Here is a 16938-nt window from a genome sequence, read left to right as displayed (position 1 = left end):
AATGTCTAATGGTTATACTAAATGTGGATACCATTGTTGTATCTCTCTTTTAGCTTTAGACTTATTTTATAAAACAAAATATTAAAATTATATATCTAGGGCCTATGGAGACAGCTGAGAGTCCATTTGAAATGTGTCAACCAGGATGATACTGATTAGCTTAAGCTTTTTTTTTCCAGAGAAAAAATCATTGTGTCCACATGAGAGGTCCCTGCTGGCTCTTAGCTGAGCCTTCAGAAAGCCGGGTGGTTTCATATGTTCCAGCCCCCATGGTCTCATAGCTCTCTTTCTCCAAAAGCCTGAATCGTGGCAATTACTGTAATAAGCCCCAGGTTAGCTATTATAACGAGTCATTAATTTGAAGGTGTTTCATCTTCAAGGTGCTTCTGTGCTCAGAAAGGATGAGACCATTGGGCCTGTTAAACAAAATGGCGGCATCACTGGTTCAAACCCCATGATGAGAAAACCTCTGACACGTAAGGTTACTCATTAAAGATGAAGATTCTGGAGCCAGAACACCTGGGTTCGAATTCCGGGTCTGAGTAACTACACGACCTTGGGAAAGTCATTTCTCTTCTCTGGGCCTCAGTTTCCTCATCTGTAACGGTACTGACTTTTGAGGATGCCTGGATAGTGAAATGTGTGAAGTGCATAGTGTCCAGCATGTTATATATGCTATGTAAGGATGAAATCAATAGACTAAAGTAATTTCTTATAGACACTCTGAAATTTACTTCTATGCCAGAAGAATGACTCTTGAAAACAACCAGCATCATAGGAAAACTATTGCTTGAAGGACCAAGCAGGAAGTTTTTTCGGCTCAGTCTTCAAGGGCCCCTAGTTTAGATTTTTTTGATGTCTTAATGAAGTACAACATACAGCTATCAAGACTGCTAGGATTAAATGTTTAAAACACGTATTACTTTAATAATGCTGTCTTCTTCCTTTTGAAATGTACTAGGAGTTGCAAAAATTGAAGGTTTCCTCGCTTTTGAGAGACCCTGAAATGACAGGAGGAACAAAGGAATGGATAACCTTGAGGCTTACTCCAACTTCATGGAGAAAAACAGTGTATTGTACTATATCTCTGGTCAGCTTTATTTTGAGACCATGTTTTTAATGCCCTATTTGGGAAATAGTAAAGCTATAATCTGAGATATTTCATGCATAGTATCATTTCTATGCATAGTATTTCATGCATAGTATCAGGGTAGCATTTCCAGAGATGTGGTCATGTTGGCATGGTCAGCAACCCACTGTGTAGAAGGACTGACATAGGGTATCTTTGATGATATTCCTTGATGGCACATTTCTTTACCTCTAGGTCACATTTTAGGAAGTCAGTATTGAGTAACAGAAGTCCCTTACTAGTTTACATAGGCAGATAACACACACATAATTTGTTTTCAAATATCTATCCATACTCAAAAGATTATTAATAATTTGCTAATATGGTATCCAGAAAGAAATGCTCTTAGATAATTTGGTAAATGATAAATGCAGGCTGTATTGAGAGACAATTTTAGTGCTGCTGGATTCTCTTTGTTAATTTCTTTAGTGTGTGGAGTACTGACAATGAATTAGTCAATGTGGTAAATGGGGTTACAGACTTTTGCACAACATTCCACAAGTAAAAGGTTCTGAATTGACTTTTTTTTTTCTGCATATTGTTTTGGGAATGACAGGAATGAGCATTATTGATTTGTCATCCTTCTTAACTGTACCACAAGTAACATTCCATTCTTATACACACACAGGTACATACACATGCACAAATTCTTATTTCCACATTCTCCTGAAGGTCTTCTGCTGAGTCCTGCAATCCGAATATATTTTAAAAGTCTAATTAAAAGAAAATGATGGCACAGAACACAAAACTCCCAGAGGAATAAAATCCCTAAGTGTATGAGATTGGAAGTGAAATATTTTGTAAAGATTGCCATAGACTTGAAAATGTTAGGACATAATGTCAGAGCTTACTGTGGAAGGTACACATATATCACAGTTTTATATTTCTTAAATCAATGTATTTGGTGGTTAGAATCAGCATCTTCTGGGAACTTGTTAGGAATGCAGAATATCTGGCTTCAACCAGACCTACCATATTAAAATTTGCATTTTAATGAAAGTCAGGGGTAATTCACATGCACATTAAATCTGGGAGCATAGTAATATGAACCAATTAAATATTTTATGGTTGGATTATAGTTATATGAAATATAAGAGAAAAAGAATACCCTACCAATGCAAACATTTAAAAAAATCCAATTTTGATAATCTTAAAAATTGGCTTATGCTTATCTGCTTCTTCTTATTTCATTAAAATTAACATCAATTTTCTACTAAACTAATAAAACTACTATAAGGGAGTACTCAATAATTATTGAAAGCTAACAAAACATTAGATTTAAATATTCGAGCTGAAATCACACTGGATTTATTTAAAAGAGATATCCTTTAAATGGAAAAAAAGCTGAAAAAGTAGGAAACAGAGGAACAGCCAACTGCGGGGGGTGGGGAGGGGGTTGCGGGGTGGAGTTCTCTCAGTATCACATTGTACCTGTCTGCTTTAGTCACTAACTTGCAAGATCCCTGAAGGTGGAGAGTGACATTCAAATGAATCCACAACAATGAGCACATTTCAAATAAATGAATAACTAAACAATATTTTTGTTTAATTAATTTATTTAAACATTGAAACATTCTGTACCTATAATAATCTTTTTTTTTTTTTTTTAATAATCTTGATATTACTACTGACCACTGTCTACTATGTATCCACTCCCAAAATAATATAAATGACATTACAATAACAATGTAATGATACTAGAAGAGTAAAATCATCAGAGAATTAACCAGGACCTATACCTACTTCCTGAACTGAACACCTACTTTCAGATTGTTAAGATGGCTCATTTCATGTCTCCTTGAAAAACTGCACAAACCCTTTTCATTCACTAGGTTAAGCATGGCATTAACTTATCCAATAAGCAAGTGAATGCTTTTATAATAAATAGCAAGTTTTTGAAACAGGGCTTAAATAAGCAAATCTACTTTTTTGAGAACATGATTGCCCTCTAGTGGTGTGAAAAGTTAATGCAGGCACCAAGCTTTTCCAGTTCAAAGAACCAGCAAAGCGCCTTGGTTCTAGAAACATCTGGGTCGCTGGCTAATTCTGTATTTTTTTTTTTCTTTTTTTGAAAATTTCTTGTGTTTTTCATATAAGGTCACAGGTTGTGTGACAACAGAATAATGTGTGTTTGTCTAAGATCACAAGGGAAACTAGAGTGAACTGGAGTTAAATATCAGCTGCCTGGGGTGACCACACCCAAAAAAGGTAGCCCTCGGCTCTGAGACCAGCTTCCTCCAGCCTATGTGAACAATAAGCTGGTGGGAGTGGGGCTGGGGTGGGGTGGGTGTATAGTTGGCTGGAATAAAAAACACAGTTATTGATAAGTCAGGCATTTTCTTAAAAATGGTTCGGATTTATCAATGACAAAAATCCTCAATTAATTATGCAATTGACTTATCTTCCACTTCATTTTTAATTTTACAGATTTAGCTTACAAATTCTGCTTGATAGCTACAACTAGATAATCACAGAATTGAGTAATTATTTTGATCCTAAATTACAGGGAGGAAAACTATTTCACTGCATGAACCGGCTTTATGACACTGGGAGAGGACATTTCCTGAATCAGGGGAAAATGTAACCTCTTGCAGCATTCACCACTGAGAACGAGTTATTTGCTGGAAGACATAATCTGTCAAATGCTTATTCCATGATCTATCCATTAATAATTAAAAAATATGAAAGTAAGCAAATGCATTTTGAATGTAACAATACAACTCAGCTAAAAATGTTAATGATTAAGGGCAGAGACAATTGCTCTAACAATAAAAACACTCCTTTTCTCCTTAGGATAATTTAGTACAAATCTGTAAGTCACACCACAAAAGCATGGTTAATTTTAATTAACTTTAATTTAAAAGTTGTAGATTTTAATATGCCAAACCATCCAATCTTAATTATCACTGAAAAACTTATTTTCTTTCAGGTAAGACAACCACCAGCAAATGTATTAATTTATATCATTAAACCAGCTACTTGCCTTTGGCGTCACTGGGTCAGTAATGCTTACTGCAGGCTCAGCTTACTCGCCTGGTGTGAACTATACATATAAGACTAAATGATAAGCTACTGCTATTTCTCTTTCCATCTTATCCTGAAATTTTGACCAAATCCTCCTCTTTCCACTTCCAGTTATTTATGTATCCATTTAGAAGGTGTCCACTTCATTAGAGAAGATAACAGGGAGTATTATATGCAGCTAGTACAATCATGCTGAATACAATAATTGTTTAATGAATCAGGAGAAAGCATCCGCCCTGGTGATTAATTGATTATGCGTTGCAACTGGAATGATTTCAAAATCCATTATTTTAATAATGCAGAGGTTGTACTTCTTTCCCTGATTTGCTTACTCATGGCAGAAAGGGCCCTTGCATTTGTCGTATTTGGGGTGGAATTTTTATTAATGGAACGGTGGCTACCGTTTCACAACCCACGTTTCTGTGCAAAATTGAAGAGTTTTGAAAACAAAAAAGAAACAATTAAAATTCTGTGCATAATCTACGTTGAAATGTTTATAGATATGGCCTATAATACATAGGAATACAAGTGCTAATATCATAATATTTCAATTATATATGCATATTGCAGCCACAAACAATTCTCTGCGGAGAATATTCCAGCAATCTTTGGCACACAAGCCCTGCCCTTAGCAAGTACCTTCACTTATGAACATACAAAATCCCTACAGCAACCAAACATTTACTTGTTTTATAAAGTATAATTAAAGAAGAAATGCATTCTTTTCTGGGGAGGGGGGTGGGAATAGGAGGAAGAAAAGCTAGCGCAGCAAGGGTTAATCCTCATTGAAATGCGATCATTCAAACCGTTTGAACAAATATGGCACCTGAGTCATCAAACAATAATAATTTGAAATAACAGCAGTAATACTGATGATGGTGATGAGTTTGCAGAAGCCCTCCTGCAGCAGAAACCTCTCGGGGGGGGGGGGTGCAGAGCGCAGAGCCAGATCGCCCCCATCCCCCATTCTCAGACCCTTTCCCGACTTGAGGGCGAAGCACGACTGTGGGGAGCTGGGGTAGTTCAGGACACTGCGTAGAAACCGGTCTCCTGGGCTGCACCCGCAGGGGCGAGTGCCCAGCTCCGGGGAGGGGCGCGCAGGGCGCGGCGCGGGGCTCTGCAGGGCTGGCTGCGATCCACGCGCCTGCTCGCCAAGCGCGCCCCCACCCGGCCAGCCGCTGTCGGGTTTGCGTCCCAGCTGGGAAGGGTGGGGCCGAGCCCTCGCTCTGGAGCGAGGGTCTCTCGCACCAAGACCACCCAAGGGGTCTCCACCTGAACAGGGCGTGAATCGTGTGCTTCGGCTGGGGGAAGCAATCACAGGTTCCCTGGACTGTGGGAGGGCAAGAGAAGCGCCCCCCGCACTCCTGGGAAGGGGTCACCTCTGCGGCCCCGCGGCCGGCTGGGGTGGGGTCGCGCCTTTGTGTGGCAGGGCGGGGCTCGAGCCGGCCTCTCTGCAGAGACACTCGGTGGGTTGGGAGCGGCTCCGAGCCCGGACTCCGAGCAACGCCCGAAGTCTGCGCACATCGAGGGGCGTCCTGTCTGTTCTAGACGCCCGGGCTGGAAAAGAGGGCTCTAGGACTGCAGATCGCTCTAGGGCCCCCCTCCCCAAGACCCCCTTCCCCTTTGCCAAGAATCTGAGCCGGAGGTCTCCCCGGCTCCGCCTGGGAGGGTGGGGCAGGGCGGAGTGGTCCAGAGCAAACCTCTTTCGCCTCTTTTCCCTTCTCCGCATCCCGCTCCGGGGGAGGGGTGCTTCCAGCCGCCGCCCGAGCTTCAGCCCCTCCCTGCCTGTCCCCGGGGGCCACGGAGGGGCCCTGGAGGCCCAAGACCCAGGGGTTGGGGTTGGAGGCCTTGGATCCGGAACCTCGTTTGGTATCTGTCTCTTGATACCGGCTGAGCCTATGAAAATTGCGGATATTTGGCCCTGTTTGACCTACAAAACTGTTATATCACTTGGCTCAGTTAAAGACCTTGACCTCTTTTGTATCTGTATTATTATGTGTACTCATATCTAGCTTCCAAAAGGTTTCCTCCCCACCGCTCAAATGCGTGAAAGAAGAATTTATCGCGTTTAAGTCTAATCAACCCTAGGTGATGTGGTTTTGAAAAGAAAAATGTTTAACCCACTTTTCTCCTCTTCTCTCTACAAACAGAACAATGAGGCCAGGGTGGGGAGGGCGGGGGCAATGGTCAGGTCTCGATCGGAAGCCGAGGCTGGGAGTCCGGAGCGCGAGGCGCGGGGCGTGGCGTCGCTGTCTACCCAGGGCTGGGCTCCAGGCTTCGCGCTGCGCTCGGCACCCGTGCCCCCCTGTAAGCCCGAGATGCTGCAGCCGGGGCGGGGGGGAGGGCGCCGGCGCGGCTCGCTCAGGGTGGGGCAGTCCGCATTGTGTGCCCCGCGCTGCAGGTGCCTTCCCCCCACCCCCCGCGGGACGGCTCGTCTTCACACAAAGAAACCCCACCCCAGCGCCTGCGAAACCGCGGTCCCTCCCTAACCGCGCGCTTCCCCGCCCCTGCAGCTGCCCGCCCGCGCCCTCTTTGCCCTCCCGACTTCCTCTCTCCATCCCCTCCCTCTCCCTAAAACAAAGGAGTGTAGGTCTCCCCGCAACCCCGCCCCGCGCCCTCACCTCCCCACACCGCGCCCCAGGACTAGCGGTTTTTGCCACCAGACAATACCATAAAATTTGCCCGGTTCTTCACCCGCCTCCCCTCGTCTCCACCCATCTTTCAAACAGCCTAGATGGGACCACTTGGACTTTACATTTTTCTTTTTCCTTCCTCCCATCCCCTTTCCTCTTCCCTATTTTCTTACTTTCTTAATCTTTTAACTAGAGAAGAGATAAAGGACGTTACAAGCACTTTCCAAAATGTCCCTTAACCCCATTTAAGGCATATAGTTAAGGTAGCCCCCTCCCCCAACGGCTAAGCCTTAATTTAAAATATGGAAACAGAATAAATTCACTCCCCGTGGGACGGCAACTTACCTGCTTCCACCTTAAAAAAACACACATATCCTTAACTTTAGATTTTCAAAGACCCCCTCTTTGCCCTCCCTCAAACCCCGGAGCTGCCTCCATCCTTCCCAATTCCTGTGTTACCAATAATGTCTTTTCTTCTAGAAAATATCTCCGAATGCCTTCCAAGCTCTACGAGAAAAGGTAAGAGGTGGGCTTCAGGTGGAGCCGAGGAAGAACGAGGCGCGATGCCTTACCCATTGCTGTTTTAGCCATTGTAGGGATGTGCAGATGCTGAGCGGTGGCGAAGGCGGAGGGTCCGGCTACAGCAGCGCAGAGAGCGAGAGAGAAGACTGAATAAGGCACTGAGTCTGCAGAGTGGGGCCGTGCGAGAGAAAGAGCAAGAGGCAGGAGCCCATGAATAATTATCACTCAGAAGCTCAAGCAGATTGGCTCCCAAGGTCCCCTGACATGACTCCCGCACAGTCAGAATCTCCAAGCATTAAATATTGATCGGCCAATGGTGCTGGAGTACAAAGTACCAGAATGCAGTTTGAAATGGAAATCAGTCCTTCCCAGGCAGCTCCCCCCATTTTGGGGGCCTGATAGTACAGTCCAAGTAGAGTGGAGCCTTAGCCCAGAATCCTTCTAGGAGCTAAGAACTGGGCTGTACCTACCTAGGAGCCAGGAGGCTTGACTTGATTCGCACTTGTTTCATTGCACAAATAGACACAGGAAAAAGGAAAGGGTTTCAGAGGCCTGAGAAGTCTTCACAACCTGCTGACTGTGGGAAACGTCTATTTAAACGTTGTTTTTACTTGCGCGTGTTTTCTCTTTCAGCTTTGGCCATGTCTTTGGTAGATTCTAGTCTCTCAGGGTGACCCCATGTCTGGTGTGGTGACAACTTAAAGCAGAAAGGCACGATTGTCATTTGTCTCCCAGCAGCTGAACTTAAATGTCTCTGGACTCCTGAGGATCTCTCAGCAGAGCAAGGCCTGCTGCTTTCTACTTTTGGCACCAAGAAAGGGCTGCTGGGTTGCTAGGGAGTAGGGACAAGTAGTTATCGTCTCCCTGGGGACTTTGGGAAGAAGATGAGAGTTAACGTCCTGTCCAGCGGGTAACAGGGCAGACCCAGATTGACTGGCTGACTTGAGCATTGGAGTAGCCACAGGTGGGTGGATGCTATGGTGCCCTGGAGATATAGGATTACACCGGTTGAAACCTCAGTGACCTTTCCATGGCTCTAAGGAGAACCCTTTATACTGAAAGCTTAGTGGAGTTGAAAAGTGTGATCTGGAGCAAGATTTTTTCCCTGAGATCCAGAGTCGCTGTTGATACAGGGCAGAGAAAGGTGCATCCATGTTTCAGACTGAGCAGTGTGAGGACCTCTGAGACCAGGTGCAGACAGTGATTTTTGATTATGAGCCAGATATTCATTAATTCCTTCCTACTCACTAAATGAATGCCATTCATTAATTCATTCTTTCTCACTTGACTCCCATGAATATTCATTGAGCATTTACCATGTACCAAGCTCTGAGGACACAGCAGTGAGCAAGATTTTAGGACTTGTTCACATGGACCTCATGGACCTTTTTTTTTTTTACATTTATTGAAGTATAGTTGAATTGCAATGTTGGGCTTATTACTGTTGTGCAACAAAGAAACTCAGTTATATGTGTATATATATATACAGCTATATATGTACACACACATGTATATATATATATATATATATACATTTTTTATATGATTTCCTTTATGGTTTATCACAGCATATTGAATATAGTTCCCTGTGCTATATAGTAGGACCTTGTTGTTTATCCACCTTATATATACCATTTTGCATCTGCTAATCCCAAGCCCTCTCTCCTACCCTCTCCCACCCATCTCCTCCTCAGCAACCGCCAGTCTTATTCTTTATGTCCCTGATTTTGTTTCTGTTTCATAGATAGGTTCATTGGATTCCTATCATGGTTTTTACTTTGTTTTTCTGACTGACTTCACTTAGGATGATAATCTCTCATTGCATCATGGAGTTTTTAATTATGGTTAATTTAACTCTTCTGTGACTTCACTGAAACTTCCTTAAACCTAAGTCCATCAAGGGTCTGTGGCTTTGACATTTGAAAAATAGACAAATAATCTCTAATTCTGTTGTATTTTAAAGCTAAAAGATTAGTGCATGGTTGAAATCAGATACACGTACAAAACTTTGGCAAGTTTTAAATTTTATAGAAACGGTTAGAATTTTTCTCATAAGCTATCTTATGAGATAAGTTTTTAGCAGCTTTCTGTCAAACCACCTTTCAATTTCTTTCTAGCCTCATGAATAATATGCAGTTTTGAATGCATAACACCATTTCAAACTAATAGGGTACTCTCCTTGGTGCTGAAATAAATTTCTTCCTCTCCTATTGTAAGACATTTTTAACTCTATGGATATCTTGCTGAATGATAGAAAGCTACAGGAGCACGTGCAGTTCTGACCTGCTGAATCATAAGGAAAATAAAAGATAGAGTAGAGATCAATAAAATCATTTCTTGAACAGGAAGATTAGAAGTTATTCTTCCTGTCACTGTACAGGTCTGTGACTATGACACAGCAAGAGAGCAATATGGAAGTTGGCAGTGTCTGGAAATAAATAACCTTTTTCTCCTTCTTTATAGTCATCTCCCGTTTTAAATGTGAGAGCTGATTCCTTCTCAGCAAAGTAGTTACTAGTCATGAGATAAGGGATTTCAGTAGCTCTGCATGATTAATATCTTTAAAGTGTTCCTCTTCTTTCCACCACACCCTTTCCCCTTAGACTGTGTGTCATCCCTACCCATTATTAGAATCCTTGGAGAAAAGGTCCCTAAATCATGGTGTTAATGCCTTTAACAACCACCACTAGCAGCTGAACAAGATCTACTGCACTTTTGATCACTATCAATAACACAAAATAAAACACACATTGTACAGTCTAATCTCTCAATCTCTGATGAACTTTGCCTACTGATGGATAGGAATGTGAGATGGAGGTCAATATACACAGAGACAAGTGTCAAATGTGTAAATCTTTTCTATTTCTGACTTTCCAGGTGCTAGGTACTTAACCTAAAGTTATGTATTATTTTCAAATAATGTCAAGCAGGCGAGGTAGTAGGTTAATATGACTTACTATAGAATATGGGCTTCCCAGGTGGCACTGTGGTAAAGAATCTACCCGCTAATGCAGGAGACGTGTGTTAGATCCCTGGGTTGGGAAGATCCCTTGGAGAAGGAAATGGCAACTGCTCCAGTATTCTTGCCTAGAGAATCCTATGGACAGAGCAGCCTGGCAGACTGTAGTCCACAGGGTCAAAAAGAGTCAGACACAACTGAAGTGACTTGGCACTGTACAGCACACAGCACTGTAGAATATAAAGATAGGAGACCGTCATCAACTGGCTAATAAAAACTAAGTTAAAAGAGCTGAGTTGCATCAATTATTGTTTTGTATTTTTTTTAGCATAACAATGTCATAACGATGTTTTAACATAACACATCATAGCCTGAGAGGATAGGGGCAAAATAGAGACAGAGAAATTATCTCATAATCACTAGTTCAGTCATTACTCATTCTTTTGTTCTGCTAATTCATTCAGCAAATATTTAATGAAATTTCAGGCTTTTATATTCTGAAATCAGCTAATTTTCTCCTTATTGTCTAAAAATTATAAAATATATTATAAAAATTATAAAATATACTATAAAAATTATAAAATAAATTAACTGCCATCTTTTTAAGAAAATGTTACTAATTTTGGAGGATGATTGTTATCCTCTGTATCAGTTAGAATGCTTTTGGGTGCAAAGAATAGGAAAAAAAAATGCAAACTGACTTTGATAATAAAAGGGGATTGGTTGGCTCATCTAACTACAGAGACTGAGTGGATCTCAGAGGCCAGAAGATGAGAATCAGTTTTCCTGGAAGCAAATGGTTTTGATGGGGATGTTTTTGTTGTTTAGTTGCTAAGTCATGTCCTACTCTTTTGTGACCCCATGAACTGTAGCCCACCAGGCTGCTCTGTCCATGGTATTTCTCAGGCAAGAATACTGGAGTGGATTGCCATTTCCTTCTCCAGGGAATCCTCCTGACCCAGGGACTGAATGTGCATCTCCTCCATTGGCAGGCAGGTTCTCTACTACTGAGCCACCACGGAAGCCCTTGATGGGGATGGATGGATACCAAATGAAACAATACGTACTAGATCTTTGCCATGCAGATAAAGACAACAATTTTTATGTTACAATGTTTGGAGTAAATTGAAGGGTTGCCATGTGTCAGCTGCCTAAACCGCCATGGATATTTAATAAGTTATAGTTACTATGTTTTAGTTTTCAATACATTTAAACTTTTAAGGTTAGGTACTGGGTAGAGACATTACTTTGCCAACAAAGGTGCGTCTGGTCAAGGCTATGGTTTTTCCAGTGGTCATGTATGGATGTGAGAGTTGGACTGTGAAGAAAGCTGAGTGCTGAAGAATTGATGCTTTTGAACTGTGGTGTTGGAGAAGACTCTTGAGGGTCCCTTGGACTTCAAGGAGATCCAACCAGTCCATCCTAAAGGAGATCCATCCTGGGTGTTCTTTGGAAGGACTGATGCTGAAGCTGAAACTCCAATACTTTGGCCACCTGATGCGAAGAGTTGACTCATTGGAAAAGACCCTGATGCTGGGAGGGATTGGGGGCAGGAGGAGAAGGGGGACGACAGAGGATGAGATGGCTGGATGGCATCACCGACTCAATGGACATGAGTTTGAGTAAACTCCGGGAGTTTGTGATGGACAGGGAGGCCTGGCATGCTGCGATTCTTGGAGTCGCAAAGAGTCGGACACGACTGAGTGACTGAACTGAACTGAGTGTGTATCTTTAGACCCCTTTTAGTGCTTGGCTTTGTGATTCACATGTTCAGTTCGGTTTGGTCACTCAGTCATGTCTGACTCTTTGTGACCCCATGGACTGCAGCATGGGTAGATAGTCAATAAATGTTTGTGAAATAACAACAGTTTTCAACACTGTTGAAAATAAATCAAGATGATTAAACCCAGTGAAGCTGTAGCAATGCTTTCAACCACCTTTCGTTGCTTAGCTCATCTAGGGAGCAGGTACTAAGCTGTTTACCATTATATCTTTATTCATATCCTGCCCCACTCCCAAATGGACATAGAGGAATAAAGCTCATGTTAATAGAAGATCCTTGGTAATTTTTAAAATCTTTAGCAGTAGTCAGAGGAAGTTGTGAAAATCAAAGGCGTGCTAACAGAGATTTAATTACTGTGGGTTTTGGTGTATTGTGTATTATCTCTTCAAGGAGGCCTGAGGTGTTGATATCTTTCCAAACTGAAGAGAACAGTTTCTTTGGAGTATTTAACTGATGTCATCTAGTATACTCAGGTGATTTTCTGCTAAGAATAAGCTGTCTGGGAAAGAATCTTAAAGTAATTATTAAAAGTGAGTGAGATAGGAAAAATATTGTGAGAATTGAGTTAATTATTTTGATTGAAATTCGGTTGATTACGAAGAAAACTTATGAAAAAAATCATAGAATTTTTTTAGGTGGTTGGAAATTCAGTTAAAGCTGAAAATATCTAGAGATGTATCTAAAATAGTAACACATGAAAAAAGTTAATTGGCTAACATTTTGATGATTTTGCCATATCCTTGTAGATTAATGAAGAATGAAAAGGATCTGACATCCTTTATTATTTTTTGTTTTGTTTTGTTTTTTAAAAAATGTTTTTATTTATTTATTTGGCCACACTGGGTCCTAGTTATGGCTTGTGGAATCTCTAGTTAAGGCATTCTAACTCTTAGTTTCAGCATGTGGGATCCAGTTCCCTGACCAGGAATTGAACTTGTGTCCCTTATAGTGAAAGCCCAGAGTCTTAACCAGTGGACCACCAAGGAAAGTCCCTTATTTTTTATTTTATATTGGAGTATAGTTGGTTTACAATGTTGTATTAGTTTCAGGGGCACAGCAAAGTGATTCAATTATATGTATACATGTATCTATTCTTTTTCAGGCTTTCTTGATGGCTCAGTTGGTAAAGAACCTGCCTGCAATGTAGGAGACCTGGGTTCGTTCTCTGGGTCAGGAAGATCCCCTGGAGAAGGAAATGGCAATCCACTCCAGTATTCTTGCCTGGGAAATCCCATGAACAGAGGAACCCAGTGGGCTACAGTCCATGGGGTCACAAGAGTCAGACACGACTTAGCAACTAAACCACCACCACATTCCTTTTCAAGTTCTTTTCCCATTTGGTTATTACAAAATATTAAGCAAAGTTCCCTGTGCTACACAGTAAGTCCTTATTGATTATCTGTTTAAATCTAGCAGTGTGCTTACATCATTTCCAGCTCCCAGTCTATCCCTCCCTTCATCCTTCCCCCCTGGTTGCCATAAATTTGTTCTCTAAGTCTGTGAGTCTGTTTTGTAAGTTACTTTATTTATATCAATTTTTTAAGACTCTGTATATAAGTGATATCATATGATGTTTGTCTTTCTCTAACATACTTTTTTATGATAATCTCTAGGTCCATCATGTTGCAGCAAATGGCATTATTCCATTCCTTTCAGTGGATGAGTAATATTCCATTGTACACACGTACCACATCTTCTTTATCGTTCATCTCTCAGTGGACATTTAGGTTGCTTCTATGTCTTCGATATTGTTAACAGTACCACAATGAACATTGGGGTACTTGTATCCTTTCAAGTGATGTTCTTCTCCAGATACATGCCAAGGAAGGGGATTGCTGGGTCATATGGGAGCTTTATTTCTAATTTTTTAAAGGACCTCCATACTGTTCTCAGTAGAGGCTATACCAACTTACATCCCCACCAACAGGGTAAGAGGGTTCCCTTTTCTTCACATCCTCTCCAGCATTTATTGTTTGTAGTGATGTGCTTTAAAAGAACCACCGATGTGGTTTATTTAAAGGGAAAGTCATTCCTAGGAGGGAGTTTATGTTCCTTATTAATGAAAATATAATGAAAATATATATTTTCATTCAATGAAATCTATATTGTTTGGTGAGTTATAGTTGATTCTGCAGTGGTGAATTAACATACTTTATTATTTTCCTCTTAGATTGGTTATTAAAAGTGGAGAATGCTGGGACTTGTCTGGCAAGTGGTGAAAACTCTGCGCTTCCAGTGCAGGGGGCATGGGTCTGACCCCTGGTTAGGGAACTAGGATCCCACATGCTGCACAGTGTGGCCAAAACAGGGAAAAAGAAGAATGCTTAGTTAATTATTATCTCCTTTTTTGTACCTATGATTTTTTTTATGTCCAAATGGGACTTATACATATTAGTAATTAGAATAATTTACCCAGAAGCAAAGTGACTTATTGAAATTAGTAAGTCTTATTGATAATTTTGTAATTAAATTTTTGGACATGAATTTACTTTGATTGTAAGAACTTAATATAAATTTAATAAGTTGAATTTTTACATTAAATTGATAATGTTGAAAATTATTTGCTATCTTGACAGCAACTACTGTATTGCTTTCCTTCTTTCTGTGAGCTGATTTACAATTTGAGTCCAAGGAGAACATTAGTAGGATACCACTGAAGCTGGGAAATTGATTCCTCTTGGGATCCCACTCAGCATTTTAGCTTACAATACTTTAGTGAGAACACAGTGGAGACAATATTGAAGTGCCTGGAAGAGAAATCTAGGAGAAGTATGACTCACTCCATTTATCCCACAGGCCTTATTTTTATTTTACTTTTTAAATAGAAACCTCATCATAAGCATTGCACTATACATACAGGTAACCTTGGTTGCCTAAGAACTTGGTCTTATTTAAATCACATCTGGAAGGAGGAAGAGGGGGAATTAGGAAAGAGAAAAGAAAAAGCAATTTACTGTATTGCCTTCTGAAGATACTTTTCCAGAAGGGATAGTTAGGGAGTTTGGGATCGACATGTACACACTGCTGTATTTAAAATCGATAACTGCAAGGTCCTACTGTATAGCACAGGGAACTCTGCTCAATGCTATATGGCAGGCTGAATGGGAAGGGAGTTTGTCCATGGCTGAATCCCTTTGCTGTCCGCCTGAAACTATCACAACATGTTAATTGGCTATACTCCAATATAAAGTGAAAAGTTTAATTAAAAAAAAAAAGACAAAGATACTTTTCCACTAATCATTTATTAACTCATTCTCTTATCCTCTGAACTTCCCCCACCCCATCCTGCTTTGTTATCAGATGGAATTGAATTAATAGACATAGAATTTTTAAAAGTGATTTCATTAAGAATTCAATTTGACTGTAACATTAACCTTGAGTTCTCATATAGGCAGTAGAATCTCATTCTGTATTTTCTCATCTTTTTACATCTTGATGGAGTCGTCCTTTTTTTTCCCTTGCAACTGCTTCCTCAATCATAAGGTAAGTAATTACATCTAACTTTTCAGGAATTCAGGTCAGTGACAAGGGAGAAATGTGCAGGTTTAGGTAGCAAATGGTGCCTGTTGTGGCAGAAGAAACATTTCCCACAGTTTTGCTCTTTGAGTTAGAAAATGCAGGAAATGTCCTCTTTTGGAAAAAAGGATTTCAAAAAGGATTTCAAAGTTAAGAATATTTTTGTGATGAACAATTTCAAATGGACACAAAGGAAGAGAGAGCAAATAATGAACTCATGTCAATCAGGTTAAAAAATGGTCAGAATTTCCTTGCTTCTATTATTTTTCTTAATTTTTTCACCTTTGTTGGAATCTTTAAGAGAAAATAGACATTATTTAAATTTTCTCTTGCATACCTAAGTAGGTATCTCTCTTAAACATATGAACCTTTTCTTACATAAATGCAATTCTAATACCACACTTAATTGTAATGATTTATTGGTAACATGTAATACATGGCTCAGAATTACATTTTCATGATTGCTTTGAAAATGCCTTTTTATAGTTTATTTGCTTGAAATGGGACCTATGGTGCATGCATTCTATTCAGTTTCAAGTTTCTCAAATCTCTTTTAATCTGGAGCAACCCTCCCTTCATTTAAAAAAGTCTTTGAGTTATTACAGAAACTGGGTTAATTGTCCTATGAACTATTTTCCATTCTGGATATACCTCTTTGCTGCTATGTGGTCACTTAACTTTTTCCTGAGCTTCCTGTAAATGGAAGTCAACTTTTGGGTCTTGATTAGATTGAGGATCATCTTGCTAAAGAATAACTCACATGTATTCAGTTTAATTAAAAGCATAGATGATATTTACTCATATGTGATGGAGATCAATCATGGAGACAAAGCAAGGGATGGTTTTATTATTTATTTATTTGGCTGAGCCAGGTCTTAGTTGCAACATGTGGGATCTTTGATCTTATAGTTTATGCCTGTGAGTTACTAGTTGTGGCATGTGGGAGTCAACTCCCTGATCAAGGATTGAACCAAGGCCCCCTACATTGGGAGCATGGAGTCTTAGCCAGTGGCTCACCAGGGAAGTCCCAGGAATGGTTTATTAAAAAAAAAAAAACAGCATCTGAAAATAAATATTATTTTTGGCCCTTAGGCAAAGTGATTAGTTAATATTTATTGGGGGGAACATTTTCCTTGAAGCAAGGCGGCCTTCATCAGGGACTGGCAGTTACCAGTGAAGGCCATTTTAGTTATTTATGAGTTTTCTGAGAAATTCTGTGACTGAAAGTGGTATGTCTTATTTCTGGATATGGCTACTGCTGAACTCTTGGCTGGACTTCTGCTGAACTCTCCTTTATCGTTAAGGTAAGACTGCACCATTTCTCTATTAGAGTAAGTTGGTCCTCCATTTGGTCAAAGTTACCTGAATGAGC

At 40.5% G+C, this 16938-nt stretch overlaps 1 protein-coding gene across 1 annotated transcript in view; it reads right to left on the bottom strand.

The window, feature by feature from the left end:
- Positions 1 to 7746, bottom strand: part of STMN2 (stathmin 2) — a 56299-nt gene extending 48553 nt beyond the window's left edge. The window contains exon 1 of the mRNA XM_043880397.1: positions 7359 to 7746. Coding sequence (XP_043736332.1) covers positions 7359 to 7377 — 19 coding nt within the window. The 5' untranslated portion in view covers positions 7378 to 7746. The remainder of the gene's footprint in view (positions 1 to 7358) is intronic.
- Positions 7747 to 16938: the final 9192 nt, after the last annotated feature.

The sequence above is a fragment of the Cervus elaphus genome, chromosome 21 (genome assembly GCF_910594005.1).
Source record: "Cervus elaphus chromosome 21, mCerEla1.1, whole genome shotgun sequence".
NCBI lineage: Eukaryota > Metazoa > Chordata > Mammalia > Artiodactyla > Cervidae > Cervus > Cervus elaphus.
This window is presented reverse-complemented; position numbering and strand designations above follow the sequence as displayed.